This window comes from Phyllobates terribilis, unplaced genomic scaffold (genome assembly GCF_046119375.1).
Source record: "Phyllobates terribilis strain yellow unplaced genomic scaffold, ASM4611937v1 Scaffold_2__4_contigs__length_985480577, whole genome shotgun sequence".
NCBI classification, from domain to species: Eukaryota; Metazoa; Chordata; class Amphibia; order Anura; family Dendrobatidae; genus Phyllobates; species Phyllobates terribilis.
In genome coordinates, this window is record NW_027362762.1 from 391,653,079 (window position 1) to 391,665,842 (window position 12,764).

At 39.4% G+C, this 12,764-nt stretch overlaps 1 protein-coding gene across 5 annotated transcripts in view; it reads right to left on the minus strand.

The window, feature by feature from the left end:
* Positions 1–5,308: 5,308 nt before the first annotated feature.
* LOC141212093 (ATP-binding cassette sub-family C member 5-like) overlaps positions 5,309–12,764 on the minus strand; it is a 167,697-nt gene continuing 160,241 nt past the window's right edge. For 4 of the 5 annotated variants that reach the window (XM_073664876.1, XM_073664877.1, XM_073664878.1 and 1 more), the window contains 3 exons: positions 10,303–10,416; positions 9,157–9,321; positions 5,309–7,513 (listed from right to left, as the gene is read on the minus strand). In XM_073664876.1, coding sequence (XP_073520977.1) covers positions 7,388–7,513; positions 9,157–9,321; positions 10,303–10,416 — 405 coding nt within the window. In that variant the 3' untranslated portion in view covers positions 5,309–7,387. Of the gene's footprint in view, positions 7,514–9,156; positions 9,322–10,302; positions 10,417–12,764 lie in introns of those variants that run through there. The other variant, XR_012281936.1, reaches the window with a different exon arrangement.

Below are 12,764 nucleotides of genomic sequence, written 5' to 3' on the forward strand. Positions count from 1 at the left end.
TTCAAAAAGTTTGTTAACCCTTTAGATGCTTCACAAGATTTAATGCAAGCTAGAACAAAAAACATGAAAAATCTATTTTTTTTTACTAAAATGTTGCTTTAGCCTCAAATTTTTCATTTTCACAAGGTAAAAGGAGAAAATGCACCCTACAATTTGTTGTACAATTCCTCCTGAGTACTGGGATACCACAGATGTGGCCACATGGCCGACTCGGAAGGGAAGGAGCACCATGTGACTATTCTATCTCAAATTTTGCAAGAATAGACAGTGGACGCCATGTCACGTTTGTAGAGCCTCCAAGGTGCCAAAACAGCAGAAATTCCCCACAAGTGACCCCATTTTGGAAACTAGACTCCTTGAGGAATTTTTATAGAGGAGGGATGAGCATCTTGAACCCACTAGTGCTTCACAGAAATTTATAATATTGGGCCGTGAAAATTAAATATAGCATTTTTTCAATGAAAATGTTGATTTAGCTCCAAATTTCTAATTTTCAAAGGGTTAAATGAGAAAAATGGATCCCGCATATATGGTTCGAAACTAGAGTTTGGGCACACAGCATGGCTCAGAAGGAAGGGAAGGAACACCATTTGACTTTTGGAGCACAATTTTTTGCTAGAACAGATTGTGGATAGCATGTCACATTAAGAGAGCCCCTGAGGAGCCAAAACAGCAGAAACCCCCACAAGTGATCCCTTTTAGGAAACTACACCCTTTAAGAAATTAATATAGGGGTGTAGTAATTATTTTAAACTTAACAGGTGATTCACAGAATTATATAACATTGTGCTGTGTGAGCATATTCATGCTACAGGTGTTTCACAGAATTTAATACCATTGAGGGGTGAAGAAAAAAAAATTACATTTATAACTCTATACCACTTTACATTTTATCTATGCAAAATGGGTAAAACTGTCCGCCTAGTTTGTTACACAATTTCTCCTGAAAGTGCTGCTAATACCCCATACGTGGTTGTACAGTACTCTTTGGCCACACGGCACTGGACATTGCAAAGTGAAAATTGCAAATATGCCATTGTAGTGCCCGCACATCGTGCCCAGATTGAGCTTCTGAAGACATGCACCCCGTAAATTAAGTGGTCTCTGATTACAGTGATACCACATTTATATAGTTTTGTTATGTTTTGCTGCTGTTACAGACTAAAAACATATTTATAGAAAAAATAATTTGTTTTTACTTCTCCATAGTCTGACAGCTATAGCTTTTTTATTTTTCCACTGACAGCGCTTAGTGGGGGCTTGTTTTTTGTAGGACAAGGTGGTTATTTCAGCGATACCATTTCAATTCACATACATTAGCATTGAGATCCCGGACCCAACCCCTGCCCGACCTCCTACCTTAAAGGGTTTTCCCCTGAACAAACGTTAATTTTAATAATTGTCTGTGTCTGACCGTGTACAGAACATACCACATCTCCTGGGCAGGGGAGGAAGCAAAAGACAATGCAGATATTACAGCACAGGATCACAGAGAATTCATTAAATATATTACATTTAATAAATATTATCCAACCTTAAATACAAAATTAAAACCATAAAATAAAAGACACAATTTTTCATCTGTAATATTCAGTGCCTGCAGTAATGTTTCCTTATCTGATGTCACATTACTAATGCACGGTTGTCTAGCAAAAATAAATAATTTAGTGTTATCTTTTGGCGGCATTAATATCCAGTTTTCTGCAGAATGGATTATCATTGGCTTCTTGGCCTGTAAATGTCAATTTAATTATGTTGTAAAGAAAACATCCGTCGTCTTCCCATTGTATTTGTAGAGGAGTAGTTATAAAGGTTTTTCTTGTACACAATTACATATAACGATATTACACAGTTTGTCGGGACATAAAGTCTAATAATATACATTGAAACAAGATTTCCAGTTACATTATAGTATGTCCAAAATATCACACTTTCTTCAATAAAATTGAAATATAAAATACATTCTTAACTCTGGCTTACTTTTCTACTATGTACTCTGCAGCATATTTTCATATTTTTCATTTATTACATTTTTTTCTTAAGCAAGTTCATGTTTTCTGATTAGACATAAATTTTGATAATCGTACAATCGGCTTTATGCCACAATTGTAGCAGAATGCAAATGCCTATAAGAAAATACATTAATACATTCATATATTCACACATTCATTCAGACATAATCAACCCCTTTAGTCTTCATTCTAGGTACACTAACAACAACTCGGCGTTACACTGATTTGGTCATGGAATCGGTGCTACAGCCATTTCCTCAAAGTGTCCCAGGAGCCATTTTTCAACACAACAATGCCAGACTGCATGTTGCTCGTGCTACTGTGAGCCGCCTGTTTGCCCTAAATAACATGCAAACATGGTTTGCAACATCTCCAGATTTGTCCTCATGGAGCACATCTGGGACATCATTGGCCAGCAATTGCAAAGGGAGCTGTCAGCAGAGGATCTTGATGATTTCTATGCCCAAGTGCATTCAGTGTGGCAGAACATTCGTCAGACCACCATTAATAACCTTATTGATAGCATGGCAAGGTTTGTAAGTGCGTGTATTTTTGCACGTGGTGCTCATATTCGTTAGTGAGTAAATTGATGTTTTGAAAATGTTACTAGTTTTTTTTCATCATTTGCATATCATTAATAACATGTCTATCAATCCTGTGATTTCCATAATTCTAAGACTCTAAGACTTTTCCTTCTTGGTGTTTCAATTTCAGTGTTGACGAGTAAATATACATGTATATTTTTTTATTTTTGATGACAAGAATTAGTGGTTAGGACGAATTGTACATATATTTTTGTTTTCTCTTTGGCCCTGCTTTCTCTTTCCTTAGTTGAGGTAATCTACTGTATGGAAGGGAGTGTGTTCATGGACACACTTTCCTACAAGTTTATAGGTGCACTACATACACTGGATGTGCCTCTAGACATGTGTTTAATTGAAGCATGGTGCCAATTGTAGGAGATTAGAGAAAACTTTTGAGTTATTTAGTGAAGCACTTAATTTCAATGTTTGGACTATACTGTATTACAGTATTTCTCAGACTTAATACTACAGGTGAATTTACTAATTTAGATTAAGGTGAATTTGTGGATGTCTCCCGCCTTACCGTGTAATAAAGACGACTATTTTGAAAGGTTTATTGAACGTCAGCTTCTATTCGACGCGTTTCGAAGTAACAGATGCTTCTTCTTTAGGGAGACAACCACATATGAACATCAGACATACAAAGCAGTTTTTAAAGTTTGCCATAAATAATCTCTTGTTGATTCTATTTTCTGAAGATCAGTTGACCAGGTTCCAGGGAAAAACAGTTGAGTTAGTTGCATTGCTCCCTGAAACAGACTTATTAGGCTATGTTCACATCTGTATGGTTATTTCCATTTCTGTTCCATTACATGGAGCCTCCAACACAGATGTGAACAGAGCATTAGTGTCCTTACGAGTAGGAATCTGAGAAGCTTGCAACATGTTTCCTGATTTTCTATTGGCAGGTAGTTGTGGCATATACATATGTATACAGATTGTGTAACATTACCATTACATCAGACCTGCTAACTACTGAGACAAGATACCATTGTTGATACAACTAGAATGCAACTCTAAATATGTCTGACTTTAGGTTTTTGTACTTTATATAAGTGGGCCAATAGGCCTAGTGTGAAAAGTATATGTCAGAAGCTTTCCCTGATGTATACTTTATCTTTCCTATAGGTCCCCATTCACCAGATGGAGGCCAAAAGTGTGCTCTTTTGGACTTTGCCTGACAGGTATGCATCTTCATATAAGTTATTTAACTATATAGGGAAACACAGCATATTCCTACACAGGAGGTCTCACCCCAAAATATGCATAAAGTGCAGTTCAAGTTGTTGTTTTTTTTTGTTACAATTCCTTTTTACAATGGGCGGATGCGTCAGCACTCAGCATTCGTCCAAACTGTGGTCACTGTCCGGTGTAAAGCTCCTAACCATGAATGTAGAGTGCACCTAGCCTAATAAGGACAGATAGTCCACAGCCGGTGCAGGGTAAAGGGAACCTGATGCCTGTTTTTTTATTGCTAATTGTTATTGTTTCCGTGGACGGGTCCTGGCATAGTAATGTTATAGTCATAGGTATGGTGTGTGATAAATGTTTTTTCCCTGAGCACTAACTATCTGTAAGCACCTGAGTTCAAAACTAGAATTTAAAATGAGCCACACCCCATGGTATCTGTCATGTAACTAGGAGCAACCAATGGCGGTGAGGCAGTAATTAGAGGGATCAGGCAAAATCTCATCTGTTACAAACACATTATATATATATATATATCTATATATATCTATATGTAGATAAATAAATATATATATATATATGTATACACACACATATCACTAAATTAGAATATCATCAAAAAGTTAATTTATTTCAGTTCTTCAATACAAAAAGTGAAACTCATATATTATATAGAGTCATTACAAACAGAGTGATCTATTTCAAGTGTTTATTTCTGTTAATGTTGATGATTATGGCTTACAGCCAATGAAAACACAAAAGTCATTATCTCAGTAAATTAGAATACTTTATAACAACAGCTTGAAAAATGTTTTTAAAATCCAAAATGTTGGCCTACTGAAATGTATGTTCAGTAAATGCACGCAATATTTGGTCGGGGCTCCTTTTGCATCAATTACTGCATCAATGCGGCGTGGCATGGAGGCGATCAGCCTGTGGCACTGCTGAGGTGTTATGGAACCCCAGGTTGCTTTGATAGCAGCCTTCAGCTCATCTGCTTTGTTGGGTCTGGTGTCTCTCATCTTCCTCTTGACAATACCCCATAGATTCTCTATGGGGTTAAGGTCAGGCGAGTTTGCTGCCCAATCAAGCACAGTGATACTGTTATTTTTAAACCAGGTATTGGTAGTTTTGGGAGTGTGGACAGGTGCCAAGTCCTGCTGGAGAATGAAATTTCTATCTCCAAAAAGCTTGTCGGCAGAGGGAAGCATGAAGTGCTCTAAAATGTCCTGGTAGACCTCTGCGCTGACTTTGGTCTTGATAAAACACAGAGGACCTACACCAGCAGATGACATGGCTCCCCAAACCATCACTGATTGTGGAAACTTCACACTAGACCTCAAGCAGCTTGGATTGTGTGCCTCTCCACTCTTCCTCCAGACTCTGGGACCTTGATTTCCAAATGAAAATTGATAATTTACTGAGATAATGACTTTTGTTTTCATTGGCTGTAAGCCATAATCACTTAAATAAACACTTGAAATAGATCACTCTGTTTGTAATGACTCTATATAATATAGGACTTTCACTTTTTGTATTGAAGACGTGAAATAAATTAACTTTTTGATGATATTCTAATTTAGTGAGATTCACCTGTATATACACAAACACATATACACTGCTCAAAGGGAACACTTAAACAGCAGAATATAACGCCAAGTAAATCAAACTTCTGTGAAATCAAACTGTCCACTTTGGAAGCAACACTGATTGACAATCAATTTCATATGCTGTTGTGCAAATGGAATAGACATTATTGGCAATTATCAAGACACACTCAATAAAGGAGTTGTTCTGCAGGTGGGGACCACAGATCACATCTCAGTACCAATGATTTCTGGCTGATGTTTTGGTCACTTTTGAATGTTGGTTGTGCTTTCACACTCGTGGTAGCATGAGACGGACTCTACAACCCACAGAAGTTGCTCAGGTAGTGCAGCTCATCCAGGATGGCACATCAATGCGAGCTGTGGCAAGAAGGTTTGCTGTGTCTGTCAGCGTAGTGTCCAGAGGCTGGAGGCGCTACCAGGAGACAGGCCAGTACACCAGGAGACGTGGAGGGGGCCGTAGGAGGGCAACAACCCAGCAGCAGGACCGCTACCTCCGCCTTTGTGCAAGGAGGAACAGGAGGAGCACTGCCAGAGCCCTGCAAAATGACCTCCAGCAGGCCACAAATGTGCATGTGTCTGCACAAATGGTTAGAAACCGACTCCATGAGGGAGGTATGAGGGCCCGACGTCCACAGATGGGGGTTGTGCTTACAGCCCAACATCGTGCAGGACGCTTGGCATTTGCCACAGAACACCAGGATTGGCAAAGTCGCCACTGGCGCCCTGTGGTCTTCACAGATGAAAGCAGGTTCACACTGAGCACATGTGACAGACGTGACAGAGTCTGGAGACGCCATGGAGAGCGATCTGCTGCCTGCAACATCCTTCAGCATGACCCGTTTGGCAGTGGGTCAGTAATGGTGTGGGGTGGAATTTCTTTGGAGGGCCGCATAGCCCTCCATGTGCTCGCCAGAGGTAGCCTGACTGCCATTAGATACCGAGATGAGATCCTCAGACCCCTTGTGAGACCATATGCTGGTGCGGTTGGCCCTGGGTTCCTCCTAATGCAGGACAATGCCAGACCTCATGTGGCTGGAGTGTGTCAGCTGTTCCTGCAAGATGAAGGCATTGAAGCTATGGACTGGCCCACCAGTTCCCCAGACCTGAATCCGATTGAGCACATCTGGGACATCATGTTTCGCTCTATCCACCAATGTCACGTTGCACCACAGCCTGTCCAGGAGTTGGTGGATGCTTTAGTCCAGGTCTGGGAGGAGATCCCACAGGAGACCATCCGCAACCTCATCAGGAGCATGCCCAGGCATTGTAGGGAGGTCATACAAGCACGTGGAGGCCACACACAATACTAAGCCTCATTTTGACTTGTTTTAAGGACATTAGATCAAAGTTGGATCAGCCTGTAGTGTGTTTTTCCACTTTAATTTTGGGGGTGACTCCAAATCCAGGCCTCCATTGGTTAATAAATTTGATTTCCATTGATGATTTTTGTGTGATTTTGTTGTCAGCACATTCAACTTTGTACAGAACAAAGTATTCAATGAGGATATTTCATTCATTCAGATCTAGGATGTGTTATTTGAGTGTTCCCTTTATTTTTTTGAGCAGTATATAAATATCATATGGTATATTAGATTAAAGATCCATATTTGTGTGTTTTTTGTGAGATACTTATCTGTATCTGTAGTGTATGACTTATCCATTTTTAAAATAAACTGGAAGCCAGTACATTACACAGTCTCACCATCACACCTGAGTGTGTGCAAGGTTCAAGCAAAATTGCCACCGCCTTCAGCAAAACCAAGACGCGTATATCACTATTGTATCCGAAATCTAATTATTATATCTGTGATGTCTACAAGAACACATATTACAGGTCATAAATTATACTTATTATATTAAATCACAGAATTATTCATTAATTCCCATCTTGATTTTTTTTTTTAATTTATATTTACACCCTTTAACTTTCTTGGCAGTTAAATGTCTGTGCATTGCCCTAATTTCTTTTGTTATATTATACCACATAAAAATATCATTCATTAAGATGTGATCTCTCTATTTCTAATGAAAAAGAGCTTCTTTCTGCTGCAAATGCCATGGCACGGAACATAGAATTTTCATCTGACAACAGGACTGATGGCTTGTCGAACTCCATGATCTTCAAAAGGAAAAAAATAGAAAAATAAGAATTGATTATACAATACATAAAAAAATTAAGGTTACACATAATGTGTGTGTATATAAAAGAGCAGGGGCGTTACTGTAGTGGATACATGGAAGGAAACATACAGAGAGAAGCAGTAAATACCGTATAAGAATTTGACCAAAATTGTCCATATTAAGTACTGCCCATCTGAGACTGTATAGTAAACTAGGTCATCTAATGAACTCAACATTACATGTGTACACCCCTTGAAAAAGGCTTCACCGAAACGTGCGTCGGGGTTGGAGCACCGGCGAGTGTTCTTACACAGAGGTCCCCACACTATTCAGGTAATTTACTTATTCCCGATATGGGTAGACACTGGAATGTATATACATAGATTTAGTGACCGCTAGTTGTATTTTTTGATGCTGGTATATATGAGGACTCTAGACAGAATTTGGTCCTTATTATAATTAATACCTGATTTCCTCTGTATACTATTTTACACAATATTGTACCGTATATACAATATTTTGGCCGTGTGCTCCAGGGGTGTCCACTTGTGTATCCCCTTATATGCTATCCATTCACCTCATTTTGTATGTTCTTTTTAAACAATAAAATATGTTTGTATATTTATAACCATGTTGTCTTGGTCTTTCTGTTTGGGGGCTTTTCACTTCCCTCCCCTTTTGTTGTAGTGGATACCTGGACTGGTGTCACACCTGAGGCCTGAAGCCTGGCAGTGCCCAAATGATCCCCTTGGCCATTATTAAAACCCGTGATCATTGGGTGTGCGGCAGGGATTGTTAGATATTTTGCTTCATGTTATACCGATGTAACAGAGGTACTGCAGCCTAAGTAAGTATCATCTATTTAATGTATAGGTGTTAGATTGATGGCGTTCTGATCACAGCTAAACAAGGGAGCCACTGCCGCATTCGCCAGGAGTCATGAGGCAGCTGATAACGGTACTTGCACTCCCATTGATCTTTAATTGAACAGCAGGGAGCATTTTAGACCATTTCTCCATTCAAAGTCCTTCTTGCTTATGATGAGAGATGGAGGTCTTCTTTTCTAGTGATTAGAGGGGCTCCAAAGGTTGGATGTATCATTTATCACCTATGCAGAACCAGAATGCCAAAAATCTAAAACACAAAAACTAAAATCCATTTTCTTAACAAAATCTGCAAATATATTACATTTGTGAAATTAAGGTTTAGGTGCTTGGCCAAACTATATACCTGCGTTGTACATGTCATGCTGCACCCATAGTTATGAGAGTAAGGTTGGTTTCCAATAACAAATGCTGTCACATCTTAGTCTGCATTATGGACACAAAACCTGGACATCAGTGGCTCTACTGAACTGAACATACATCCCCATATGGTAAATTTAACTATGGTTCAGTAGCACAGATGGAGCCCCTGTATAGTGCAATAGACTGTAAAATGAAGCCACATTACAGCGGTCTGGGTTCAGCCCTTGAAATCCATGAGAAAACATATAAGACTACTGAATTTGACTGATGAAGTTCCATTTTATAACCAAATGGTTACGGTATATTTTGGATTGTACTCATATCATGTGTATAAGAAATGCCAGGTTTTCGATTACTATACAAAATAACTAATCTGACATACAAAGTGACTTACTTTTCCATGGTCCATCACCATGATTCTGTCACAATGGAACACAGTATTGAGACGATGCGCTATAATGAGCACAGTGCAGTCACTAAATGCATCATTAATGGTGTCCTGAACCAGTGCATCAGTTTCATTATCAATCGCTGCAGTTGCTTCATCCAACAGTAATATCTAAGTTTAATTAAAAATTGTGTTAGAAAAAGTTATGTCATACAGTTAAAAACATGTCAAAGTGGCATTTCAATCTCAGACGTGTGTGGCATTGTCATAGATTATGCCACCAATGTCTAGTTTAAGTGGCGTCCCACCTTAGGAGCCCCAAATTTAATTGTCTCCCATTTTCCCCGTCATTGCTAACTGAATTTGGCCTTCATTGGTCACTTTTAGCATTAGGATCAATGGAACGTGAGGTCCACATCTATCAGACATTCATGGCATGTATTTTTGATATTCAATACTTTAGATTCGCATACTACTATAATTACCAAAATCCATTAGATATTAAGTTATAGATTTGCATCTCACCCTTGGATAATTATGGCTATGGTTCCCTTTCCGACCACCATAGTAGTACACTTGATTCAGCGTTGTCTGACTGGCTCTGAACATTCTGTTTCTGTTGTATGAACAGGTGACCACTGCAACCAATCACTGGCTGCAACAGTGGTCAAAATCAGCACTACGGCCAGTCATAAGCTGCAGCAGGCTTATGAACGTTCTCAGTAATATTGGAAGCACTGAGACCGGCGGTGTCTCAGACTGTGCTAGGGGAGAAGCATTAAGGGGTCGGTAAGCTGATTATTGCTTTTTTATTTTTGCTGTGCCATTAAAAAAAAAGCAGTAGTTGCAATTCCATATGTGTTAAGATGCTAGGTAGTTTTCTAAATAGGAAAACTCCTTTTAGCATTAACCGCTTTGGTTCAGGGGCTGAGTCCCCTTCTAGCTTTGGACACCACTTGAATATTCATTTCATATTCATTCATCTAACTCTTTTAATTGTATAGTTCAGGTGATCCAGTAAATCCTAAAACATTGAAAGCAAAAATGATGACACAACAGTGCCAATTCTAATCAATTCCAAGGTGTGGCATGAATGGCAAAAATGATAAGTAGCATGTCCCTAGTTCCTATTCCTATGTCCAGTCCACGTACCTGACTGTTCCTCAGTAAAGCCCGCGCCATGCACAGCAGTTGACGTTCACCTACTGAGAAATTGCCACCATTTTCTGTCACATGTGCGTGTAGTTTTCCATTCAGTTGTTGTACCTAAATGATTAAAAATAATTATTTACTTGATTCTATAATATATTTGTCTTTTTTGTCATTTGACAGATACAGTAGATATACATACAGGGTCAAATAAAGGTTTGTTGCGCCTAGGCTAGATTATATCTACTAAACTTTTATTTTCCATTAATGTTATTACTTTGTCTTTTTTGGTCATTTTACCTGTATAATTAGGAAAGTACATTGTTATGTATATGTTATGTATATATATCATAATATATAAGCAGTGTGATATGCATGACATGAAATATGACTTCGGCCAAACGTTAACTTTGGCTATAACACAAATCACATGGGAAAAATTATGGTATGTGACTTCTCCATTTCAGCATAAGTGTATGGGAACTGTTTGAGACCTGGAAATTGTCATGACTGTGAGACACAAATTGCAAAAAAGTGAAATAATTAGTTTATTGCGACTTGTGTGTTACGGGCGCTGCAACTTGCTGGCTACAACACAATTATTCACTTAAAGGGGTTGTGCACTACTATTTAAGATATGCCAAAGCGTTTTTATGATGAAAAGCATCTTCTTTATAATTACCTCCTTCTGCCTTTTCTGCCTGTGAGTGGCGCTATCACTGGCTGCTCACAGGCATCACGTGACCCCCGACTGCAGCCGGCTCTGACATCCGCTGACGTCACGACAAGTCCAGGCTGCAGCCGGGGGTCTCTCGTCCGCATTCCACCAGTGGATGCTGGGTTGTGGGCGCGGTTATCCACGCGCATCATACCCAGCATCCACTGCGCGCTCTCCCTCTCCTCATTCATTGGGAAAGCGCGCGGTGGAAGCTGGGTGTGACGCGGGGGGTAACCCCGCCCACAACCCAGCAGCCACCGCGGGGACCCCAGCGCTGAGTCACGCCTCAATAGACGGGACGTCAGCGGGGGGTCACGTGCTGCTGTGAGCGGCCAGTGGAGGTAATTATAAAGAAGTTGATTTTCATCATAAAAACAATTTGGCATATTTTAAATAGTTGTGTACAACCCCTTTAAATTATTCTGTGGTTTAACAGCACCATAGCCCAATGACTAGCTAATCAACATATGTGGAGGACAAAGTCGTCTTGCAGCTCCAGCTTAAGGGCTCTAGAATTTTGTTACGTAATTAAACAACGGCACAAAATGTAAAAATGAAAATGATACACATGGATATTACTTGAGTCATCCAGCAAACATAATATTGTGAACATTATTGACCATTCTTACTAAATGACATCACATTCTTTAGCTGGATTCTATACATTCATGGCCAAAAGTGTTGACACCCTTGAAACTGTTCCAGAAAATGAAGTATTTCTCCCTGAAAATTATTGCAATTATACATGTTTTGTTATACACATGTTTATTTCTTTTGTGTGTATTGGAACAACACAAAACAACAGAGAAAAAAGGCAAATTGGACATAATTTCACACAAAACTCCAAATATGGGCTGGACAAAATTGTTGGCACCTTTCCAAAATTGTGGGCAAAAGACTTTATTTCAAGCATGTGATACTCGTTCAACTCAATTGTGACAAGTAAAAGGTGAGGACAAAATGAAAATCACACCTGAAACCAGATAAAAATGGGAGAAGTTGACTTAATCTTTGCATTGTGTGTCTGTGTGTGCCACACTAAGTATGGAGAACAAAAAGAGGAAAAGAGAACTGTCTGAGGACTTGAGAACCAAAATTGTTGAACAATATCAACAATCTCTAGGTTACAAGTCCATCTCCAGAGATCTTGATGTTTCTTTGCCCATGGTGTGCAACATAATCAAGAAGTTTACAATCCTTGGCTCTGTAGCTAATCTCTCTAGACATGGGCGACAGAGAAAATTGATGAAAAGTTGCAGTGCAAGATAGTCCAGATTGTAGATAAGCAGCCCCAATCAAGTTCCAAAGAAATTCGGACCCTGCAGGTTCAGGATGTATCTGTGTCAGCATGATCTATCCGTCGACATTTAATTGAAATGCTATGGCAGGAGACCCAGGAAGACCCCACTGCTGACACAGAGACATAAAAAAGCTAGACTGCAGTTTGCCAAAATGTATGTGAGTAAGCTAAAATCCTTCTGGGAAATAGTCTAGTGGACAGTTGAGATCAAGATAGAGCGGTGTTTTTTTCTTTGTAGGCCTCATTCCTTTTTTGGTAAATAGTAGAATGATCTGCTTTACCACAGTACCTACAGTCAAATATGGTGGAGGTTCAAAGATGTTTTGGGGTTGTCTTGCTGCCTCTGGCACAGGGTGCCTTGACTGTGTGCAAGGAATCATGAAACCTAAAGATAACCAAAGAATTTTTGGCTCGCAATGTAGTGCCCAGTGTCAGAAAGCTGGGTTT